We start from the raw sequence: 27,118 nt of genomic DNA on the forward strand, positions 1-27,118 counted from the left end.
TCTCTTGTTCGTTGATTTTTCCTTATGTGTTATATCTATCTATTGTTAACTTAAAAAAGAGATTAGGGATATATGGCCAAGTATTACTATGCAAAAAAATAAAATATATAATTTAGGCTCTAATGAACTTCAAAGCTTAATGTAGTTTTAAACATGGCAACGCTCCTACAATCTCAATAAATTCTTTCAACACCAACTAAGAATTTTCTTTACCTTCTCAATTGCCTTATCTAGATCTAATTTTAGAGTAAAATTTTTACATTCTGGAATATAGAAAGAAACTAATGGACTGTGGATTGTAGCCCTCTTGAACACTTTGTTTGTTAGGAGACTGGCTGTTTGAGGAATGGTTTGATATGATGATTGTGTGTGGTTTATCTTCTGTGGCAATATTTACATGCTTACTTTTTTTAATAATTATTATTGTATTTTTATAAATAGTAATTTTACATCCATAATAGTTTTTAATAAATAATTACTTAATTTTCTCTATTTGTCTTTTTTCAATTCAAAATATGCTTAGGTTTAAAAAGTTATGCTTGAGAACAATTTTGACATTATATTAGAAGATAAACTACCATGGTTTATTAATTCAATTAAACCAGTTACATAAAGTAATAAATATTTTATTCATTTTTATTTTTTCATTAAACTAAATAATTTACTTTTCACATATTTTCTCTCTGAATTAGTTCAAATTAATTATTATTTCCACACTCCAGCCAAACAGTGTAAAAGATAAAGGTAAACTAAGTATCTACGAGACTCTGAAGCATGGTAATTATGGGTACAAAAAATTACACTTTCAAAGAAAATTTTGATAGGTACCTAAATATAACTTTATATATATATATATATAAATATATATATATATAAATATATATATATATATAAATATATATATATATATATATAAATATATATATATATATAAATATATATATATATATATATATAAACAATATAATTAATTGTAAATATCATTAAATTTTAGTTAAAACATAGTATAGTAACTAGTGAAAACAGATCGCATGCGTATTATTATTCTTTTATAATAATAATAATAAAATTATTATTATTATTACTATAATTATAAAGATAAATATAAAAAAGTTTTACAATTTTATTATATATATTTTTTATTTATTTTGTAGATAATTGTGGTATTATAAATAGTTATTTTAGTTTAAAAATAGTTAAATTTAAAAAATTAGTCAAATAGTAAAGGATCAAATTTAAAAAATAATTATTTAGGGGATAAATCGTTAAAGTAATATTTTTAGTTTAAAAATGTTATTCAAAATATAAAATTGAAAAAAAAATATATCAGAAAGAGAATAAAAGAGAGAGAATCTTTGATGTAATAAGATAGTTGGTGATGAGATAATTGGAGATAATAAAAATATGGGTATATGTAGATAAAATTCACATAACTTAATAATCATATATATTCATTATTTGTAAATAGAAAATATTTCAATATCTTTTTATAAACAGATTATTTATTATTGGTAAAAAGTTAAAATTAAAATTACTTTTTATTTCATTAAATTAAATTAAATTAAAATTTAAAATAAATTATAATTTTATTAGATTAAATTTAATTAAAATTAAATTTTAATTTAATATTTATATTGTATTTTGTAATTTTTTATAATTTTATTTATTTTTTATTTTAAAATTTAATAAAATATGTTTTTTAAATATTCATGAATATTTATAATATTTTTAAATTTTTAAATATTTACGAGTACTTTTTAAATAGGTATACGAGAATAATAAATATATTTTTTATGGTGAGTTAGGTGAGGGATGAACAGTATCTAACTTAATGTTATATTTGCAACTCAAAATTATAAATTAACATGATTAAAATATATCTCAATAAAAAGCGAAAATATGTATATTTTAAAAAGTATATATACCAGAAGATCTATAATTATTTTGAATTAATAATTATTTTCTTCATGCTTTTTAGACGATTTTTTTAAAATCTGATTAGATAATGACTAATAAACTTTAAAAGCTTTAGTCTCTTCGGGTGTACGGATCTCATTTATCCCTACTAATTTTTCATATTTTGTTTTTATCCTTTTCATAATAATAATTATTAGCTTTTGAGAATATGTGCGATTTTTATAATAATTATTAGTGTTTGAGAATATTTGAGATTTTTATATGTAAAAAACTAACTCTTTATAGATCTTTTAGGATTATATCTATTTCTTTCAGTAGAATAAATAAATAAATTTGTTCTACTTTTTTTAATCTATTGAAATGTGGAAATTACAATACTATATATGATTCATCATCCTTTATGCTTCAATCTATCTTCTAAAAAATTAAAATTAGTCAAAATCTTTTCTTTTGTAAATACGTGTTTACATATTTGAGTTTGAATTCGTTAACTTAATATCCAATGGAATTATTGTTCAATAGTAATTGGATTTGCTTACTGATATGTCTGCTTACACTATTGAAGAAATGTTGATTTTTTTACTAAGATAACTTAAGATAATGAGACAATTATATTAACATATTTTCAGTTTTCGAAGTATTTGCTTAGCCATTTTGAAAGACAATTAATTTTTTTTTTTGATTATTTCTTAACAAATATTTTGGAGTAATATAACTTACTATAAACGCATTCCGAATAAATTATCTGAGTATGAATATTACTCTAAATAGAGGATTTATAATAATAGAGTTTGAACGAGAAAGATGAAAATAAAATTAAAGGCACCAGTCGTGTGACTTTGTAATATTATTACGGTGTATTATTGGTGAGAAAAACTAATACATTACACTCTGTTATGCCAGCTGAACTTAGAAACAAAAAAGGAGTTACAAGGCAGTTATGGACAGTTATTTAGGGTATCAAATCAATGTAACTTTCGAAAATTACAAATAAAAGAAAAATAGAAAAACTAGATAAAGCCATCACAGTACAATTAAAACAAACAACATACATATAGCACTAATATCCTGAAACTCAAGGTCAGGTATCTGAGCCAATGAAATTCGTTATATTGAGTTTGCTTATGAGCAACTAAATAAATGGTTTGGTGAGAACATGGCCATTGATAAGATTGAGAATGTGAAACAGATTTGATTGGAAAACACTTATTCGTGAACAGAAAAGACATCTATTGTTATAAGATTGAAACTACCACCTCCTTCTGTCTCTTTCTAGTAAAAAATTCTTTAGTTTTCAAATCAAAATGTTTCAGAATTTGAATGTAGTCTCGTATAGAGGAAAAGTGTTTCAGAATTTGAATGTAGTCTCGTATAGAGGAAAAGTGTGTTCCAACTTCATACTTTCAAACCGAGATTAAATCTACATCTCTTCAAGACCGACGGGTGGTGTGTTTACAAAAAACACTTCAACAATCAAATTAATCAAGTGTATTAGATAATTGTAAATATTGTAATAATGAGTATATGTGTCATTACCTTGTGAATAATACTATTTATCGTAGACTTATGGGTCTTTACTTGAGTTGAACTTGCGAATAATTACCTTAATCAATTTTGATTGGCAACTTGTGTCATCCTTCTTAACCTTAAGTCATATTTTCAATTAACCAAAATTATCTGAACCATCTTAGGTTAATAGCATATAGGCCATCATAGGCTAGTGTTCAGACCAACATAGACCAAGACGTATCAGGCCAACATAGGTCCATATGTATCAGGTCAACATATGTCGAGAAGTATCAAACCAACATAGGTTGATATGTATCAAGTTAACATAGGTCGTGATGTATCAAGAAAACATAGTTCGAGATGGATCAAGCCAACATAGACTAAGATGTACCAGGCCACTTTAGGCTGTGATGGATCATGCCAAGATAGGTCAAAATGTACCACGAGACTATAAGTTGAGATGTATATCAAGCCAACATAGACCGAGATATATCATGCAACATAGGTTGGGATGTATCAAAGTAACATACGTCAAGATGTATCAAACTAAATAGGTTGAGATGTATCATACCAACATAGACTGAGATGTTTCCATATGTATAGGTCGAGATGGTTTTGGATTCATATAGTACACTAGCCTCCCATACTTGATATGATCCAATTGAGAGTCTTGAAATATCGAGAGGATCTAGGCAACAATGGATCAATATGATGCAGAGTAATGCAAAAACAATTTCATATTCTTTGGTTATCTCGTCCCATAATTATAATCTCCATATGTTTGATCTTGGGGTGAAAACATGGTTATGAGTGATAATATAGAGGACCAAGAATTCATGTGGATGTAATGAGGGATTGTAACGTCCCGGCAACTCACCCATCCCATAATTGCTCCAGGCTAAGCACGCTTAACCATGGAGTTCTTATGAGTTAGGCTACCGAAAAGCAAATGCATTTTGGTGATATGAGTAGTCAAATCAATTCCTTTAAGATATCCTTCAACTGTATAGTCCCATACATACATAGTCTCCAGATCCCTCTCATTCCGGTGTATGTTCGATTCATCCATGTGTCCCTTCCATTGAAAGCCTGCCAGGAGCCACTCCTTGTCTGTGTCCCCTGTACCATGCCTCTTGCACCGGCGTCACTCCCCGCCCTCGTCAGTGCCCGGGTGTTACAGGGATCAACACGAAAATGGTAGACAATAGTGGTGTGACCATAATTGAGGAAAATTTGACATTGGAAATTAGCAAAGTTACAACCACAACCCCGACTAATAAAATTGTCGAGCACTACCACTATCTGAGAAGGAGGTAGAACTATTGTCGTAAGGGGTGGAAATGTAAGACCTAGGAAAAATAAAGGTTTTAGGAATAAATTTTTAAGACTTGAGTATGTTTTCTTTTAAGAGTTTATATGTTTAATAAGGTGTTGTGTGTGAATATCTTTGTTAAAACATAATTATGTTAATTCTTTGATGTTATTTTAATTAAGTATAAAACATGATTGGTATGTTGTTGATTTGGTGATGTGTGTGTTTGATAGTATCAATGTGATGGGTTGACTTGTTGATAAAAGGGTGGTCTAGGATTAAATGGTTGTGCGTTCAATTCTAAGTAGGAAGAGAGTTAGGGGAAACCTTTAGTTATTTTATTTTTGTTTAGGGATAAAATGGTCTTTTACTTTATTTAATTGGTGTAGAAATTCAAAAATGGGGTGTAGGAAATAAAAGGGGTGTGAATTAAATAAAATAAAGAAAAATGGGATAATGAATGTGAGATAAAAGGAGAATAGAGATTTAGATAGATTTGATTTTTAAAATATATTATTATTAGTGGTAAGATATTAGAGATAGAGTTGGGTTCATTTATAAATATTAAGATATAAAGAGATGGATGGATTGTGTGTTTGAGAAACCCTAGAAACTCTAAATTTAAGATAGAAGCAAAGGAGAAAGAGACGTTTAGGAGAGAAGAGAAAGAGCAACAAAAACCCTTAGAGCAAAGGGAAGATTTCTGGTGTTTTGGGTTGTAGATAAAGCCTTAATATTGACCAAGACATGAGTAGGGCTGGGCATAATTCACCAAACTATATTGAAACTACAATTAACTGAATTATATTATACTTAAAAAAACTAAACTTATTTTAACTAAAACTAATTAAACTATTTTACAGTTCAGTTAAAATAAACTGAACTCTACATAATTTAAGTGTAGTTAACTGTGAACCACAGTTTCTCCCTAACTGAGAATTTCACCCCCAAATTGAAAACCCTTGAAGCTAGGGTTCGAAAGGATTAGGGCTGCTGTGTGCTTCTTCATGTGGCAGTCGTTTTTTTCTCTGTGTGGGATCTTCTTCCAACTCTCCAATCACCATGCCAATCTTCTCTGCTGCTGGACCGTGAAGGTCTTCTTCAAGGTGCTGGACGTCTTCTTCTTGTTGCTGGACCGTGAAGGTCCTTGGACAGCCATCCATGCATCCACTTCTTCCAGCTGCAATTTACGTGAAGTTTCTTCTCCTCCGTGAACATGCTGGCTGGCTTTTCCAATGAAAAATATCACTTTCTTGGGTGGATGGATCCCATAGGACGAGACATCACTCCTCTTTGCTCCGTGTTCTTTTCTTCCTTTCGGCATGAGTTCCCATGTGTTTGTCGTTTACAAATTCTTTAATCAACAAAAGTAAGAAAAGGGGGCCATGTGTCCTTGTGTTATTTTATTTTCCAGACACTTAAGCAAATGAGCACAAAGTGTAATATAAATTAGGTTACTGAACTGCACTGTACTATGAGTGAACTAAAAACCAGTGCAGTTCAGTTCACCCGAACTACTTTTAGTACAGTTTAGTTTAGGAGAACTGTTTTATAGTTAACTGCAAATTTTTATAGTATAGTACAGTGCAGTATACTTTGCCCACCCCTAGGCATGAGAAAGCTTACCTTTATTTTCCTTTTGTTGTATGTTATATGTTCTTGATTATCTTGATTAATAAACCTTGTTTTGATGCATGCATACATGATTATGGTTATGATCATTTGTGGTTATGGTTGAGTAAGAGTTTGTGTATGCATGTGAATAGGATTTATGTAATATTTGTGATTGGTTTTGCCCCATGAATGTATGTATGGTTTTGTTGGGTTATCCCATAATAGGGTTTGTTGCTAAGGGGGAACAAAGTTGTGATGCTTAGGGGTTTTACTATGCAAATATATGTTATAAAGATGGTATGGTAATCATATGTGGAATATTGAGTTTGCTGGGGTTATAATCTGCATAATGATGAGTTTTAGATGATTCAAATGATGTAATATATATTAAGATCTGTTCATAAGGGTATGTGAGACTTGAATGCATGCATGATGTGTTGGGTATGTTCCCTCGTGATATAGAGTCAATGTGTGTGTGTTTTGGAACACTTAAATTTTGTCCAAGATGTGTTTTGATTCGATAATAATCGATTATCATTGGTTATAACCGATTATCACTACAAGAAAAAATTGAATTATATACCACTGAAATTCGTATATAAGGCCACAAATCCGTATATAACACTTGGTTATATACTACTTATATATGGACAAAAATCCATATATAAAACTGTCACAGATAAATTATATACAAATATATCTGTATATAATTTATATACGGATTTTTTTGTATGTAATTACATACGAAAAAATTTATATATAAAATTTATATGTAATTACATACGAAAAAATCTATATATAAAATGTGTATGTAATTACATACAAAAAAATCCGTATGTAACTATGATTTAATAAAAAGCACTCAATAAGTAAGAGTTATTTATATCTAATAAGAATCAAATACAATTGTCAAATTGCGAAAAATAGTACCGAATATGTTAGTTTTTATTAAAATGTATATATACAACAATAATAAATACACAAACTATATATATAGAAGAGTGACTTCAAATAACTAACATAATTAAAGTGTATAGTTAAAAGTGTAATATATATTTATACAAAGTTCCAAAGTTCTTTGATTCTCTTAAGTTTCCTAATCCCTTCCTTGCTGCTTTAAGCCTTACGTTTGTCTTGCTGTCTCAGTCTCTCAGATGCACACCAATCACGAAAACTCCTTTCTTCTTTGCTATTTTCTCTTCCCTGTGTTAGCAAAATGGTAAGAGATCATAAAACAATATCAATTTCCTCATATATATATATATATATATATATATATATATATATATATATATATATATATATATATATATATATATATATATATATATATATATAATGTTGTTCATCACATTATAACAGAATCAAGCATCAAACGAAAACACAATAGAGTCCATGACCTATTACATAACAGAAGTGCCACATCCTAAATAACCCCTGAACTAAGAGTTATGTAAGTAGCCAAAGTTGTTACTATTCTGTTAATTATTTTCTAAGCATGCCATTTCAAAGAAATAAATTCTGGACACGTATGTATAAGAAAAACACATATATAATTATCTGGTATATATAATTTTTTTGGAAATAGAAAAAGGTTATACTTCAAAACAAACAATGACAAAGAATGGGGTTATGGACTTTATATAGTTGGAGACCAAAGTCATTGATAAATTAAAACATTACTGTAAAAGTAATTGAATAAAATTATTATTCTTTACTAAACGTACTATTCGAATGGCCCACATGAAAATGGTTTAGAAAGTAGTAATTACTACCTAGTATGCAATTCATGTCTTGAATGACTATTAGTATAAATTATTATTTATTTTTTTCTAGTAATGAATTATATCCTGTCACACCATAAGAGAAAATAAATTTTCAAATTAATTATTTATAAGTCACAATTTTATAATATAGTAATGCGTGATATAATAACAAAAATAGCAAAAATTTATAAAGTAGTTAAAGTTATTAACATCAGAATTAAATTAGTATTTATCATAGGAGCAAATTGTCATTTTAATATTTTGTCTCTTAGGTTTTCTATTAGGTTTAATTTTTTAATTTTGTTTTATTATTTATTGTAAAATTTGTGTATAACATCTGTATATAAAGAAGAATCCACTTATATACAGATTTTATATACGGATTTATCTTTGGCAAAACTCTCGATAAAAAACATCACCATTACATACAAATGTTACATACGGAAAATCCGTATATAAATTATTTTTTCATTATATAGGAAAAATCCGTATCTAACTTATCCGTATATAAAATCTGTATGTAATGAGAATTTTATGTACGGATCAAAATTCGTATATAATAATCTGTATGTAAATGATATTTTTCTTATACTGTATGTGTACGTTGGTTTGAGTTTTGTCTCGCGGTAATAATCGATTATATGAGATGATAATAAACTATCCTTTCATGTGTGATGAATATGAAAATTTGATATGATAGAGCTACTGAAATAATTGATTATCAAAAGTGATAATCGATTATCACAATATATTTTGTGTAATTATGAACTTCTCGGGAACAATAGATTATCACTTATGATAATTGATTATTCCAAAGCATTTTTATTAAAGATGGCAAATTTAATAAAAAATGGATATGGACCAAGCTTGATGATATAATTTGTCCTAAGCTCAAGATATTATTCTTCACGCTTGCCACATAATATACATTGAAAATAAATTGATGTACACCATTCTTTAGTTGATGAGGACATTATCTTTATCTTTCATTGTTTTCTTTTATTAATCTCAAATCACATAGAAAAACTAGAGGGGAGGGAGTAGGATGAATAGTGTTTTTAAATTTGTTCGCAAAGTAGTGTGTAATGAATTGTAAGAGATATATAATTTTAAATATGATGTTTAGACACGGGTTTTTCTAAAGTTCCTAAATAGAAAACGTTTCAAAAAGCAAAGTTATAAAGCACAAATTTTATACTGGTTCATTCAATTATGAGCTATGTTTAGTTTTTCGTTACAAAATCTTAAAAAATTTTACTAAATTACCCAAATTTTACTTCTCCATATTTACAATGATTATAGTTACTATTCTTCGTTAACCTAATCGACACGACTTATTTAAATTTTCTAAAAAAAATATTTAGAAGAGAACTATATCTAAACAAAGATACTATTTTCATAAGTTCATTAATTCCACCAACGAATTTTCTAAAAAAAATATTTAGAAGAGAACTATATCTAAACAAAAATACTATTTTCATAAGTTCATTAATTCCACCAACTATGAATAAACCATTATCAAAATTTGACTCGTTTTGTAAAAGAATTTTTAGAAATTTGTGATAAATTAAGTTAATATTTTCTTAATTGTATAGAATGTGTTTAAATAGTTTATATTTGCTTACTATAAAAAAGTCACAAGTTTACTAAAATAAGAAAAAAAGCGAGAGACTGATATGCTCTTGAACTTTTTTGTCCCATTATTATTTCTTTTTAAATTTCTTTACTTTTCCTGATTACATCCTTATGGCAAGATATATCACTTTTTTTTCTCTCACTCTTTCTTTTATTTTTATAATCTGAATATATCATTACATATATCACTCGCTTGTTATCTTTTATTAATTTACCACTATTTTCTCTTTTTTATCTTTCCTATCTCATTTCTTAGCTTTTTATCATCATCATCATCATCATTATTATCTTATTATTATCTGTTATCATCAATTATGTCTCTTCTTTATGTATTTTTTCTTGTTTCTACTTCATTCACTCGAAGACCTGGAGGATGGAATTTGATTCATTTTCTACTCTTGTACCTAATAATTGACAATTCTTAGAAAATATAGGTAAAGTTGTGAACCTTCACTCTATCACAACCACTCATTCATTCATGCTAATGGAGTACAGCTTGTGAATAACAGTGCTGTCGGAAGACTCAAATACTCTTTATTGCTTGTTGACGAGCCATCAAGGGAAAAAGTTCACCAACCTTAATTCAAGGCCATCATTCAAAAATTACCTTATTAATTTTATTTCCATTGCACTGCACCCAATCACACCCATAAGCTTCACTTCAAATCTCACAATTTCATTCATGGCAGCAGAAATGGTTACCGGTGTTCTTGTTTCTACTTTCCTCGGGAGGACTATCGACACTTTGGCTTCCCGTCTTGTCGACATATTTCGTCAAATACAACACAAGAAGCAACTCAGCAACTTGAAGATGAAGCTCCTCGCCATTGATGTTGTGGCTTTTGATGCAGAACAAAAGCAGTTCATAGATCCACGTGTCAGAGATTGGCTTCTCAGGGCCAAAGATGTTGTCTTTGATGCAGAAGATCTCTTGGATGAGATAGATTATGAACTCTCCAAAAGCCAAGTGGAAGCTGAGTCTCAGAGTGATGCTAAGAAGGTGTGGAGTTCCCTCAACACTTCTTTTCTCAGTTTTGATATTGAATCCATGATGGAAAAAGTTGAGGGCTTGTTCTTGGATCTAGAAGTTCTTGCAAACGAAAGCAATATTCTAGGTTTGGAAAAGGGTGGTGGTGTTGGGGTTGGATCAGGATCGGGTAGTAAATTAACATATACATCTTTGCCAAATGAAGGGGATATCTATGGCAGAGATGATGACAAAGACTTTGTCTTTAACTGGCTCACATCGGACACTCACAACAACCTATCTATACTTTCTATTGTGGCCATGGGTGGGACGGGTAAGACTTTACTTGCCCAACATGTATTTTATGACCCAAAGATTGAAGGTGAATTTGATATAAAAGCTTGGGTCAGTGTTCCAGAGGAATTTGATGTTCTCAATGTATCAAGAACAATTCTTGCTACAATTACTGGTTCAACAGATAATAGTGTACAAAAGGAACTGATTCAGAGAAGATTGAAAGAAGAATTGTCGGGGAAGAAATTTCTTCTCATTTTGGATGACGTTTGGAACGAAAATCCATTTAAATGGGAAGATGTGCAGAAGCCCCTAGTTTTCGGAAGCCAAGGCAGTAGGATTCTTGTCACTACACGGAGTGAGAAGGTTGCTGCTGCCATGCGATCAGAAAAGCACCCCCTGCAGCGATTAAAAGGAGATTATTGTTGGGACTTGTTCGCCAAGCATGCATTCCAAAATGCTAATCCGCAACCAGACCCAGACTTCATAGAGATTGGTAAAAAGATAGTTGAAAAATGTGATGGACTTCCTTTAGCCTTGAAAACAATGGGAAGTCTATTATACAATAAATCATCCCTTTGCGAATGGAAAAGCATCATGAGAAGTGAGATATGGGATTTTTCAGAAAATGAAAGTGGTATACTTCCTGCTTTAAGTTTAAGTTATCTCCACCTTCCTTCCCATATAAAGAAATGCTTTGCTTTTTGCGCCTTATTTCCCAGACGTTATCGCTTTGACAAGGAGAGCTTAATTCAACTGTGGATGGCTCAAAATTTGCTAGAAAGTCCTCTACAGAAAAAGAGTTCTAAAGAAGTTGGTGAGCAATATTTTAATGATTTGTCATCTTGGTCCTTCTTTCAACAGGTAAGCAACGAAGGGGCAAATTATTTTATCATGCATGACCTTCTAAATGATTTGGCAAAATATGTCTCTCAAGACATAAGCATCAGGTTAGGAGTTGATGAACCAAAAGGTATACCCAAAACAACCCGTCATTGTTCATTTTCATCCTCTAAATTATGGTTTGGGATTTGGTTTGGGATTGCAAGATGTCGATAGATGACTTGTTCTCCAGATTTAAGTTCATTCGTGTGATATCTTTGAATCATTGTCGTAACCTTACAGAGGTGCCTCAATCTATTGGAAATCTTATTCATCTTCGTTCAATAGATCTATCCTGGACTGAAATAGAAAAACTACCCGACTCAATAAGTTCACTCTACAAGTTGCAAACACTGAAGCTGAACTATTGTCATAGATTAAAGGAGCTTCCTTCGTGTTTACATCAACTTGACAATTTACGTTATCTTGAATTAGTTGTTATTGGAGTGAAAAATGTGGTAGCATATTTGGGAAAGCTGAAGAATGTTCAAGTGTCGATGAGTTCATTTCATGTTGAGAAAAGTAAGGAAATGAATATTCGGCAATTAGGAGAACTCAATCTTCATGGAATTCTAACAATTGATGGTCTGCAGAATATTGAGAATCCCTCTGATGCATTAGAAGCAGATTTGAAGAACAAACCCCACCTTGTGAGGCTAGAGTTAAAATGGAATTTCATTGGCAGCTCCTCTATTGATTCAGAAAAAGCTGAGGATGTAATTGAGAATCTACGACCTTCAAAATACTTGAAGGAGTTGTCAATAAGTAACTATATTGGTAAACAATTTCCAAATTGGTTACTCGATAATTCATTACCGAATCTGGTGTCCTTAGAGTTGGAGGGATGTGAATCTTGCCAACGCTTACCTCCGCTTGGACTTTTGCCATTTCTCAATTACTTGAGCCTTTCAGAGTTTGATGAGATAGTGAGTATTGATGCTGATTTTCATGGGAACAACTCTTCTTCATTTAAATCCCTTCAAAAATTGTATTTATTTGATATGAGGCAATGGGAAAAGTGGGAATGCCAAGCTGTGACAGGTGCTTTTCCACGTCTACAACTTCTATGGATAGAAAATTGTCCCAAGCTGAAAGGACACCTGCCAAAGTTCGTTGGTTTAAAATATCTATATGTCTTTAACTGCGAACAACTTGAAGCTCTGATTGTGAGTGTGATAGAATTACGTCTAGAAGAGTGTGGAAAGCTGCAGTTGGAGCGGTCTACAATGAAAAAGCTCACAACGGATGGGAACGGCATGGCAGCATCATTGGTGGCAACTGTTGGACATATGTTATTCGACACTTCTCTTGAAATCTTGGACATTGGTTCAGCTCTGGAGTCAAAAAGTGATGACTGTGTCTCTCTAAAGATCTTTCCACTGGATTTTTTCCCAACACTCAGGAACCTTGAACTCGATGGGTTTCCTGATCTACAGATGATCTCACAGGATCATGTTCACAATCATCTCCAGTATCTGACAATCAAAGACTGTCCAAGACTTGAGTTGTTCCCTGAAGGAGGTTTGCTATCAAATCTAATGGACATCCAACTCATTAATTGCTTTAGACTTGTTGGCTCACTGAAAAGAGTTTTCGGAGACAGTTCTTCGTTGGAAAGTATAATGATTGAAAAAGTAGAGGCGGAATGTTTTCCTGATGAAGGTTTGCTTCCACTCTCTCTTTCCTCTTTAAGAATATATGATTGTCCAAATCTAAACAAACTGAACTACAAGGCTCTCTTAGAACTCTCATCTCTTGAATCACTGCGTCTTTGGAACTGTCCCAACCTCCAATGCTTACCAGAGGAGGGTCTTCCCAAATCAATTTCATCTCTTCATATACGCAACTGTCCTTTGCTGAAACAGCGTTACCATGAAGGAGGCGAAGACAGGAAAAAGATTGCTCACATTCGATACATACATATATGGTAGTGAAGTTGTTTCTTTTGTTTAATTTTGTTTAATGGTACGGATACTTTAATAGTGGTGTATGAACTATTTTTCGTCTTTTGGTAGTCCGGTCATGTAACAAATTATAACTCCATAATTATTAAGCCTTTATCTCTTTATTGATGATTAGGTTTAGAATAAATTCTGGTATAACAAATGTATTTACTTTAAACTTAAAGTCTGCCTATCAGTTTTATTTTAAATACTCTATTAAATGCAATAATGGTAAAGCTTAAATAAGTTTTAAGTTTCTAACATTATTTTTGTAAATGAAATACATAATAAATTTAACTCCTTGAAAAATATACTTTTTTGTATTTTTTTTCTTTCACATTACATTGTGTCTTTAGACGTATTTTTGAAATATTTATATTTGTCTTTTAATTCTTTACCTTATTTTTATCATAACATCTATATGTTTTTTTTTCTATAATGGCATATAATAATAGAAGTGATTTAGTGTATGTGATTCTTCAAGAATCTAGATTTTGTGATAACATGTTTATGCAAGACTTAAACATGCAAAATAGAACTGATCTAGATGAATAAAATTATTTAATTTATTAAATATCTATTTGAAAAAATAGTTTAAAGTAAAAATCAATCTTATATTAAAGACTAAAACTTATTTAAATGCAAATTTAATTATCATTTTTTTATATTTAAGAATGTTGATATAAATGTTACTCGGTAACTATTTGAAATTTTACTTAATATTTACTTATATGTACTAATGATTATATTAATTTTCAATTAAGAGACTAAACTTAATTAGTAACGATTATATTTATTTTTTAATTGAATGATTATATTTGATTAATAACGATCAGTTTAATTTGTATTTAAGTGACCGAATTTGATTAAAATATCAAGATTTAAATGCACTTAGGTAGGATAGCTTACGTTTAATGCACGGAAAATAATTTTATGGTGTGGGTAATTCATTTTTCTTTTAGTATTAATATTTTCAAATTAAACGTGTAATGTAATCCGAATAGTTAAAATTAGTTTATCATGGGATTAGTTAATATTATTAACAGCGTATGTCATGGCAAGGAGAGTTATGAGGATGACTTTTTCTATGTGTATATGATGCTCTTCACGCAACTTCATGTTCGACTTCCTTTTAATGAATTTACTATGGGCGTCCTTTGACTTCTCAACATTGAACCTACACACCTATTTTGCTTAGAGAGTTGCAAAATCAGGAAAAATGGTCAAAGATTCAAGATGCATTACAAATTGAATTCACAGTTTGGAAATTTATACAAAGAATGAATCGCACCTATGAAAAAGAATGAAATGTTTACTTGAAAAAGGAATAATGTAGTCCAAAGAGCTGAGTAAGTTGATACACCAAGAAGGGAGAGATGAAAAATGTCAAAACAAGGTTGGAAAAGAAAGAGAGAAACTCATGTCAAGTGCATACGATTAAAAATCCTTTATAAGTGGATTTTTGTTTATCCTGAAAAACCATATTTTCTTGATACACGCAACCTTATATCATTTGGGTATGTTTATTGACTACGTTGCAGCCAAAATTGACCATTGCTATTAAACCTGCACTGAGCGATTGCCATTAGCTGCACTTTCGTTCATCTACTAGATTCCCTTTCCTAATTCCTACCATGGCTGCAGAATTGGTTGGTGGTGCTCTTCTTTCTGCTTTCCTTCAGGTTGCATTTGATAGGCTGGCTTCTCCTCAAGTTCTCCACTTCTTTCGTGGAAGAAAACTTGATCAGAAGCTGCTGAAAAGGTTGAAGCGGAAGCTGCGGTCCATTGACGCTCTTGCTGATGATGCAGATATACAGCAGTTCATAAATAAACGTGTGAAGGCTTGGCTTGCTGATGTCATAGATGCTCTGTTTGAAGCTGAGGATCTCTTAGATGAAATATATGAATTCTCCCTGCGCGAAGTGGAAGATGAATATCAGAGAACATCTAACAAGGTGTGGAATTTGAATTTATCCCTTTCTTCTGTCAGTTTCTTTATCGATGAAAATGAAATTGAAACAAGGATGGAACAAGTCCTTGACGACTTAGATGAACTTGTAAACGAAGGCAGTCGTATAGGTTTGAAAGAGGCTAGTGGTGTTGGGGTTGATTCAGGATCCAATAGTAAAGTGTCACAAAAATCGTCATCAACATCTTTGTTGAGTGAAAGAGACGATATTTATGGCAGAGATGATGACAAAGATATTATCTTTAACTGGCTTGCACCAGACAGTGACGATGGTGACAAGTTATTAATACTTTCTATTATGGGCATGGGCGGTTTGGGTAAGACCACGCTTGCCCAACATGTATACCATGATCAGAGGATAGAGGGTAAATTTGATATCAAAGCCTGGGTCTGCGTTTCGGATGATTTTGATGTTTTCAAGGTAACAAGAACAATTCTTGAGGCCATCACCAGATCAACTGATGATAGTAGAAACCTAGAAATGGTTCAGGGAAGATTAAAAGAAATACTTAGTGGTAACAGATTTCTTCTTGTTTTGGATGACGTTTGGAACGAAAGCTGGTCTAAATGGGAACAAGTGCAGAAAGCTCTTGATTCTGGAGCTCATGGAAGTAGGATTCTTGTCACCACACGTAGTAAGAAAGTTGCTCTTTCAATGCGCTCAAAAGAGCACCACCTGAAGGAATTACAAGAAGACTATTGCTGGCAGTTGTTTGCAAATCATGCATTTCAAAATGATACTCAAGCAAATACAGCTTTCAAGGAGATTGGTAAACAGATAGTTGAAAAATGCAGAGGACTTCCACTAGCCTTGAAAACAATGGGAAGTCTTCTACACAATAAATCATCCATTTCAGAATGGGAAAATGTATTAAAAAGCGAAATATGGGAATTAGAGGATAGTGATGTTATCCCAGCTTTAGCACTGAGCTATAACCATTTTCCGTCCCATCTCAAGAGATGCTATGCTTACTGTGCTTTATTCCCTAAAGATTATGAGTTTGATAAGAATTGCTTGATTCAATTGTGGATTGCTGAAAATTTTGTACAATTTCATCATCACAAAAGTCCAGAAGATATAGGTGAACAATACTTTGATGATCTATTATCGAGGTCTTTCTTTCAACAGTCAAACAGATATAAAACATGTTTTGTCATGCATGACCTTTTAAACGATTTGGCAAAATATGTTTGTGAGGACATCTGTTTCAGATTGGGAGTTGACAAAACAAAAGGTATTCCCAAAACAACCCGTCATTTTACATTTGCAACCAATCATGTGGAGTATTTTGATGGGTTTGGAAGTATACATGATGTTGAAAGGTTACACACATTTATGCCAACAGATTGGAGTTGGCATTGCAAGATGTCGATAGATGACTTATTCTCCAAGTTTAAGTTCTTACGTGTCTTGTCTGTGTCTAACTGTTCTAACCTTACAAAGGTGCCTGACTCAGTAGGCGATCTTAAGCATCTCCGCTCATTAGATCTCTCCAACACTCACATAGAAAGATTGCCTGAGTCAACATGTTCACTCTACAACTTGCAAATACTGAAGCTCAACAATTGTCCACTATTGAAGGAACTGCCATCAAATTTACACAAACTCACCAATTTGCGTCGTCTTGAATTTATGGATACTGAACTGTTAAAGGTGCCAGAACATTTGGAAAAACTGAAGAATCTTCAAGTATTCATGAGTTCGTTTGATGTTGGAAGTAAGGAATTCAGCATTCAACAACTAGGACAACTCGATCATCATGGAAGGCTATCAATTGGGGAGCTGCAGAATATTGAGAACCCCTCCGATGCAAAAGCAGCAGATTTGAAAAATAAAACTCACCTTCGGGAGCTAAAGTTAAAATGGAATAGGGACCAGGTCCCTGTTGACGCATTGAAAGAAAGGGATGTAAATGTCATGGAGAATCTCCAACCTTCCAAGTACTTGGAGAAGTTGTCAATCAGCCACTATGATGGTACAAAATTTCCAACTTGGTTTGGAGATTATTCATTATTGAATGTGGTGTCATTAAGCTTGTTCCAATGTAAACAATGCAAATGTTTGCCTTCCCTTGGACATTTGCCATTTCTCAAGGACCTCACAATATCAGGGCTTGATGGGGTAGTATGTATTGATGCTGACTTTTATGGGAGTAGCTCTTGTTCGTTTCCATCCTTGGAGACATTGAAATTCTCCCACATGAAAGGATGGGAGAAATGGGATTGTGAAGCCATGAGAGGTGCTTTTCCACGTCTTCACCATCTTGCTATAGATTATTGTCCCAAGCTGAAAGAGCGCCTGCCAGTGCAAATTCTTCATTTTGAGACAGTATATATTCGGCACTGCAAACAACTTCTGGGGTACGATGGAATGGTGAAAATGAATGGGAAAGAGGTCACCATTTTTCGAGTACACCACAACATGGAAGTATGGTTTGTGGAATGGATAGGGAAAATGATATCCCATGATTCTGTTGAAGACTTGAAAGTTTATTCGTGCCCCAATATGAGTATTTTAATGAATCAGCAATATAATTTCCTTGTAAGTTTGACTGTTCATGACAGCTGTGACTCTCTAACCACCTTTCCTATAGACTTCTTCCCAACACTCAGATCGCTTTATCTCCTGAGCTGTTGTAATCTACAAACGATTTTACAGGTACATGCTCATAATCATCTCCAGGATCTGGCAATCATTGACTGCCCTCAATTTGAATCATTCCCAGAACGAGTACATATCCTGCTTCCATGTCTTGAATTCCTAAGCATACGAGATTGTCCTAGATTTGAGTCCTTCTCTGATGGATGTTTGCCATCAAATATAAAAAGGATGTATCTCACTAACTCCTCCAAACTTGTTGCTTCACTGAAAGGGTCTTTTGGAGACAATCCCTCTCTAGAAACCTTGTTTATTATTGGAAAGTTGGAAGCAGAGTCTTTTCCCGATGAAGGCTTTCTTCCACTCTCTCTTACTTCTCTAGGGATCTATGATTGTCAACATCTTAAAAAACTGGACTATAAGGGTCTCTGCCACGTCCCCTCTCTCAAGGAATTGCTTCTTGTTAACTGCCCCAGCCTCCAATGCTTACCAGATGAGGGTCTTCCCAAATCCATTTCATATCTTACCATTTCAGGCAATTGTCCATTGCTCAAACAGCGTTGTAAGTATCCGGGAGGCCAAGACTGGGGAAAGATTGCTCATGTTCAAAACCTGTCTATTTTATAAATATGAACTGATGTGGATTTTGTAAGTAATCATTTATGGAAGGCTCAAAGGGTTTTCAGGGGGTACACTGATCTGGGAATTTGTACCTCAAACATAGCTTAAATATAGCCAGGAGTGAATTTACCTTCGACGTTTTTACTTTTAATTGAGTAATATGAAATGACTTTTGTTGCATTAGGAAACTATCACTAACAAGAATATGGCATCATTGATTTCAAAATGGGAGCAAACTCGGTTAATGATGTAAAACTGAACCCAAGAACTTTAAACCTTTGCCTGCAGAGATTGCCATAACCAAAGACTTGTATGCATATATAAATTTGGCTACAATAACCATGATTTTATCTCAAGTCCAATAAAACTCAGTTTACCTGACCATGATGTATATATACTAGGCAATAACAAATATAATAGCAACCACTTTCAAATTAAAAATCTTTTCCCCTTCCAAATAAATTTTCTAAAGGACGACAAACATTTAGCTCTAAGCAATTTTGTTGCGATCCTCTGCATACTTAATGTGAAATATTAACCTTTGTCAGTTAAGCATTGCTCTGCCATGAATGATTAGTGTTGGTTTTGCCATGATTTTTGCTAGAACTGGTTGAACCTCATAATGTTTGGTTTGAGTTGTCTCCACGATCATTTCCACTTGTTTCATGGGGATAATAAACAGGCTTAAGAGGCTATGTATGAACTCTTTCTTCCAACAAATCCACAACTCTCTTCTTTGAAGGACGGTCATTTGGTTTCAATTATATACACCAAAGAGCAACATTCATTCTTTTAACCAAAATCAAGAACAACAAAACAAACTAAACAGGGTGAATTAAGTATAATCTAAACAAAATCAAAACAAGATAAAAATCAAACTTATTTTAAAATTCGTTTAAATTGGATACTTTTCACTTTACAAGTTCGAAATCTGAAAACTTTGGAATAAAGTTATCATCATGAAGAATATTGAGGTTTGATATCAAAATATAGAATTTGCACCTCAAAGCTTTGATGAAGATAAGCAATTCCACAAGCTATGCCAAGAGATATTTCATTTGTTTTCTCCTAACTTAAAAGGGATACTTTTCTCTTTGAAAGATGTATTTATCCAATGAAGCATTTGTCATGTATTCATAAACCAAAGCATGCTTTTCTCCTTCAACACAATATCCAATAAGATGTACCACATTTACATGATGTATTCTTCCAATACTAGCCACTTCATTAATGAACTCTTCTCCATCAACTTTCGATTTTTTCAACATCTTTATGGCTATTTCTGGCCAACTTTGAAGTTTTCATTTGTATACTTGCTTCCTGCACTTCCATATTTCAAATCAAAAGACCATTTTATCTTATCTCTGTTTAATTATAATTTTTTATTGTACTGTATTTTTTATTTTTTATTTCGAATTATATCATTTGAAATATAAAATTTGTATTTTGAAATGATAATCAGAATACAAAATAAAAAAATATATATTTTAGATTGTATAATTTGAAACCTAAAATAAAAGATATACATTTCTGAACACAAAATGAAAAGAGAGTAGGAAGAAAGTATGGAGGTGCAAGATGCGTCCGTGGTTCTATGTATGTGCCAATATAACCCATAGTCCCCAAACCCAACTCATTCAAAATAAGTCCAATCTTCTTAATTCGCTTAGTGGGCTTCTTCCGTCACCTTCATATATTTGAAAATTCCAACTTTATCCTTTTTTTGTCTTGAATTTCGGAATATATAACCAGAAAAGTTTTAAAATATATAATTCAAAATAAAAATTTTGTACTTTAGAAAATAAAAAATGCATTTGGATTACATAATCTGGATTACAAATTTTGTATTTCGGATTGTAGAATCTGGAATGCGTTTTTTATTTTGTATTCTAAGATAAAAAAATTTATTTAATTTTGTACTTTTTTCTAAAACCTCAGCCAATTAACTAATCATTTATTAAAAATAAAACTGCTAATTAAACACAACAAAAACAATAAGTATCTACTAATATTTTGGAAAGTTTTCTTCGGAACACATTTCATATGTAAGAGTGTTTCAGAAAACTTATTTTGAAATATTATATGTATTCTGAAAGTTTGTTCTGGAAATCTCAATCCAAATAACCTTTTCCAGATAATGTATTTCATGCACTGTCTAATTCCGAAACTTTTGTTCTATAAACCTGATTTTGAAAACTTTATTCTGAAAATTTCATTCTGAAAATCCTATTTCGAAGAAATTTTTCCATAATATATATTTCTGAAAGTCACTTTTTCACAAGATAAAATGGTTATTTTCAAATTTTTGGGGTTCGCAAAGAAATTATAGGGCTTAAGAAGTAAAACCCAATATTTGATTCAATTATCTCCATACACGGATATATGTCCTCATCCTACCATCATTAAAGACTTGTGTTTGCATATCGTATTTGTTTTAAAAGATGAATTTGAGAAGATTTGAGAGTGAATTGATTGTTGTATTTTTAGAAAATTTAGAAATAAAATTTATAAAAATTAATATAAATTTGACACAAATAAAAAATATTATTTAATTAGTAGAAATTAAAGATTACTAAAATATTCTTAATTATAAAAATAATATAAAATGATAATTGTTAATGTTATATTTAATTGTAAAAATATTTATAAAAAAATTAAAATTAATTTTTAAAATGTAAAAAAATTATAATATAGTAAATTGAAATAATTTTTTTAAAATATAATATTTTTTAATATAATTTACTCTGAATTCAATTCCTTCCACACGATGGAGCCGAATCCATCACCAAGAAACCGAATACAACATGAAATTGTATCTCTTCTATACATTAACCGAATCGTGTAGTAAAAAAAATTATTCCCCAAATTGTTGTCGTTACCATAATTTAAACAAGAGAATATATATATATATATATATATATATATATATATATATATATATATATATATATATATATATATATATATAACTCAGTTTGAAAAACCTTTTATTGAAATACATTCATGTGTCCACAAAACTGATCCTAAAAAATTCATTTCAAAATATTAGTTATATACGTTTTGGAAAGTTTATTATGAAAATTCTATTATGAAAAGCTTGTTCCATAATGCAATTCATGTGTTTCTAAAATCTCATTCTCGAAATCCAAAAGTTTTATTTCAAAATTTTCATTCTAGAAATCATATTCTGAAGACTTTTCGCTCGTTTTGAAAGATTTCTAAAACATGTAATTTGAAATTCTATACTGAAATATTAATTTCAGATAGAAAAATAAAAAACAAAGGGATGGGCAACTCAATAAATCAAAATTAAATTAATAAAAATATTAAATTAAAGAAATCATCAATAACTGTAGTTTATATTATGATAGAACGCAGACAAGGCTATAAAAGAACCAAAACTTCAGATTCTTGGAGATATAATCAAGGGAAATTCAAACATTTTTTTACGAAATCAGAGAATAATCCTCAAGTCTCTTAATAGATATTTTTCATAAAAAAAGCATACTTTTAATTATTGATTTTTTATTTAAAATTATTTCAAGATTAGAGATAAAATTATATTGAAAAACATGATAAAAAAATATAGTTATAAAAAATTAAAGAATATTTTGTTTAACTTGAGTCTACTAGACCATTTTGCAAAGTCCTGAAGAGGTCATAAAGAGATTATATATTAAAACGATATTATTAGTATAAAAAAATGTTCAAAAATAATGATATTTTATGTTGGGAATCCAAATGTGAGTTTAAGTCTCAAGAGAAATGAGAAAGTAGAGTGGTTTATAAGTGGAAAGACCCATTAACTCATTGTCTTAAGGTTTTGGGTAAAGAGTGGTGTCAATCTCTTATAAGGTTGGACTCACATCTCATTGCTCATTGACTCCCTAGTCAAAAACCTCCCCCTTGATACTCCTAACAGTGGTATCCTAGCTTCCCCGGTCAATAGTTCTCTATCTAGATTTGGTTCGAGATGCAAATTCACCGAGATAGAAAAAATGTTAATTATAAACCTCAAGTATGAGAGGATGTAAATGTCTCGAGTTTCGTATGCATCAGCAGTGGGAAGCCTAATGTATGCCATGATTTGTACAAGACCAGACATTGCATGCGTTATGTTTTGGAGGATCAGAGTTTATTGTCAGGTGATCTTGATAAAAGAAAATCTACTACAGGCTATGTGTTTAAACACCGAGATAGAAAAAATGTTAATTATAAACCTCAAGTATGAGAGGATGGAAATGTCTCGAGTTCCGTATGCATCAGCAGTGGGAAGCCTAATGTATGCCATGATTTGTACAAGACCAGACATTGCATGCGTTATGTTTTGGAGGATCAGAGTTTATTGTCAGGTGATCTTGATAAAAGAAAATCTACTACAGGCTATGTGTTTAAACTTGCAGGAGGGGTGGTAAGCTGGTTATCTAAACTACAAACTGTTGTAGCTTTATCCACCACAGAAGCTGAATACATGGCAGCTACTCAAGCATGCAAGGAAGCAATCTGGATTCAAAGGTTATTGGAAGAACTCGGACACAAGCAAAAGAAAATTACTGTATATTGTGACAGTCAGAGTGCTTTGCACATTGCAAGAAATCCAACCTTTCATTCCAGGACAAAGCATATAGGGGTTCAATATCATTTTGTCCGAGAAGTAGTAGAGAAAGGAGATGTAGATTTGGAAAAGATCTGTACCAAAGATAACCTAGCAGATGTTATGACAAAGCCGGTCAATACTGACAAGTTTGTATAGAGTCGATCCTCTTATGGTCTATCAGCAACGTAGCATGAAACTGACAAGGAAGACAAAGTATTGTGAAGACATGATTGATTCAATCAAATCTTCAAGTGGGAGAATTGTTAGAAGTTGTTGTTGTTAGAAGTCCCACATCTAAAGTGGGCAAAGACTTCCCTCCCTCATTTGCATATAAATAGAGGTGTAAGGGAAGGTGTAAAATGCACCAAACTTACTTGTATCCTCCTTGCTCTAAAGAGAGGGTGTTGTAATCTCTTCTATCTAGTAAATATTTTTCTTGACCTTGCCCTTGGTCTTGTGTTAGTTATAAATTTTTCTCATCTTTATTTTAGTTGTCTGTGCTTGTGTTGTATGACTGATACCTAACACTTTAAACCCACAATAAGTTGTTTGCTAATTCTACTAACTTTGTTATCTTTTCTAAATTGTTTAAGAAGATACTTCCCAAAAAAAAAAATACCATAAGATGGTCATCTTTAAGCAATTTGATCATTATTGTCTTCCGAATATTTGAAAATTCTTTTAATAATATTATAAAACAGAAATGTGTGTGCAGATATTTTAAAAAGATAAAGTGTTTTCTTCATTCATTCCTTTCTTTTCTTTTTAATTTTACATCTAACATAATACTAGTTTGAGATTAAGATATATTTATTGTTGTATATAAAAGGAATATCTCACTAGTATAATATTTGGTTTTAAACTCGTACAATATACATTATTTCACACCAAACCGCTGTCTATCAAAACACGGTGACAAAAGTGAAATTAAGAAGACCTTATAGACCTCGGTTGCTTGAAGGACTGAAGTAGAAAAATGTTACGACCTCGGTTGCAGGAAGAATCGGTGCCTAAAACCCCTGACAACTTTTTGAAAAGTTGATACTACCTCGGTTGCATGCAGAACCGAGACATAAAGCCTCTGCCACACCTGCAGTTCCCTGAATACGCATTGAACACGCTTCTATGTATATTCTTGTAAATATAACTATGTTTATTTATTTTAATATCACTTATTTTAAAGGAGAGTGTAGGCATTAACAATTTACTGAATAGAGTATATTAAACATGTTTTTTTTCCAAAATTTGACCCAACAAAGAGTTCGTTATATATCCATACATAGCACATGGGTTGCATAATTGCCATTTGCAAATTAATTTATGACTTAATTAACACCATCATCACCACTTTCAGTGTAAACCTAAAAAAGGGCCAAAACTTTTGGTGCAACAGAAAAATAAATTGAACAGGTTTTGGATGGCTTTATTAGGTTTGGAAAACATGAAAAACATGTTAAATACAAAAGTAGTATTTCCATATTTTCTTCATCATTCTAAGTTAGTAAACCAAATTATTAAGAAAAGATCATAAGTACTTATGCACATGTTCGTATTAGGTGAACGTCTCTATTAATTTGTGGCAAATTATTTGAATACTAGATTAACTTCTGTTTAGTTGTCTAAACAAATAGTTTTTAAAATCAAATTATGGAAAAAAGTTTAAATTTATTCATAGTCATTGAATTTGTATTTAATATAATTAATTACTAGGATAAAATAAATAAAATAAAAAAATAGAAAATCTGGTAAACTTCCTCTATAAAATCCATTTTCTGAACTGTAACCATAAAAGAACAATTTTCTTATCACTTATCTAACTATTTAGAAGAATAAGAAAAGCAAAACTTATATTTCTCTCACAAAGAATTAAAGCTTTTTTCCTCAAAGTTAATCCCACACTAAACTTAGTACTACTATATTGGGTTTAAATAAAGTCTTATTTTTTTTAAATAAATATTTAAATATTGTCCTTAGGTATCATCCATGAATCAAAGACCAGAAGAGTTACTAACATATTACAACTAAAAATTGTACAATTCTAAGTTTTTACAACTAACTTTTCATGTATGTTATATTTGTTTACCTTTTTTTTTCTCATCATGTTACTAATTATATCTACTCTTCTTTATTTTTCATTTGCTTACTTTATCTTATTAAGATATGGAAAAAAATGAAAATAAAATTTTGATAATTTCAAAATTTAATACATTCAAAGTCACATGTTAATAACTTACATGACATCATCATAGTGCGGCCACTGACAGGTAACCGATTATATTTTTAAATTAATTTGTGTTCACATATTAATTAAATATTGGTATTCACGTTCACTTTAAGGACAACCTTAGTCACTTACACGTTTTTCCATAAAGGAACTTTGCTCCTCAAAGTAGTTAAACGTCCCTCCAAGTAGTTAATATTACAAGTATTTTCATTCACTTATATCAGTAATTGATATTATTACACCTAATAACAGTAGATATTCAATTAACTAATGATAAAGTTTGAGAAATTAAAAAAAAAATTGTGAAAAGTATATATTACAATTCGACAAATCTTAAAATTAAAGGAGAAAAATGTGTATACCCTATTTTTAACATGTGAACAAAATTTTTAAAGGGATTTCATGAGCAGAAAGTGATTACTTTTGTAATAGAAAAAACAAAAAAGTGGAAGCAGTTCAATGATTTGGGCATATTCAGGATGTTATAATTTTTTTAGGAATGATTTTTGTTACAATGATTCAGTAAATTCAAACCCCTCTCGATTAAACTAGTTAATATTTTTAAATAAATTAGATTTAATATTAACCAAACCAATACAATCTATGGTTATTAGTTGGAACATGGAATTTGTGATTTATAAATTCAATAAATCCAAATCAAACTAATAATAATTTTTGTATTAATAATTATCATGCACAAAATGTTATGGTACAATAGTTTATTCATTTTTATACTTTTTGGTATCTAGTTTTTAAAAATTAATTATAAAAAAAAATATATGTTATTTACATATTTTTAATAACAAGATTACAATATGCTTTTGCCTAGAATTATACTTTTATCTCAAAATAAAAATAAAAAACATTTATTTAGTAAGAGATCCAATTAATCTGAACTGAACTTAATGTTTTTTCATTGAATTGATTTAATTCGGATTGTAAAAATAAAAAATAATTGGCTTAAATTTTATTTCACCTCAAATCCATAAACTTTTTTGGCAACTCTAACTTTTACATTTATAAATTGGTAAAGGGCATGTTGAGAATGTGATCTTTAAGGCATCTACCGGGATTTTGCAGCTAAAAAGTTCTAAACTTGGGGTCTACTTTTGAGGCTACCACTGCCACATGCTCAAATCTCAAATGCTGAAATGGACCTGGCCAATAAGGATTCAGTTTTAGATGGAGAACTTTAGGCCACAAATCTCGGCACCAAAACATTCTCAGCCACAAACTCATAAAAAGTCTCTATCTTTCTTCCTTTTTGCT

General features: G+C 30.9%; 1 protein-coding gene and 1 pseudogene across 1 annotated transcript; both read left to right on the top strand.

Moving 5' to 3' along the window:
- The first annotated feature begins 10,122 nt into the window (after nucleotides 1-10,122).
- On the top strand, nucleotides 10,123-13,969 carry LOC108326460 (putative disease resistance protein At3g14460; annotated as a pseudogene).
- A 1,301-nt stretch (nucleotides 13,970-15,270) lies between these two features.
- On the top strand, nucleotides 15,271-19,282 carry LOC108324324 (putative disease resistance protein At3g14460). Its single transcript, XM_017557254.2, has one exon. It carries the CDS (start codon nucleotides 15,474-15,476, stop codon nucleotides 19,032-19,034), a length of 3,561 nt encoding a protein of 1,186 aa, XP_017412743.1. The 5' UTR covers nucleotides 15,271-15,473; the 3' UTR covers nucleotides 19,035-19,282.
- Nucleotides 19,283-27,118: the final 7,836 nt, after the last annotated feature.

The sequence above is a fragment of the Vigna angularis genome, chromosome 5 (assembly GCF_016808095.1).
Source record: "Vigna angularis cultivar LongXiaoDou No.4 chromosome 5, ASM1680809v1, whole genome shotgun sequence".
Taxonomy (NCBI): Eukaryota; Viridiplantae; Streptophyta; class Magnoliopsida; order Fabales; family Fabaceae; genus Vigna; species Vigna angularis.

What these genes read in the sequence shown, in the direction of transcription:
- LOC108324324 (XM_017557254.2), top strand. Translation starts at nt 15,474, where the DNA reads ATGGCTGCAGAATTGGTTGGTGGTGCTCTTCTTTCTGCTTTCCTTCAG.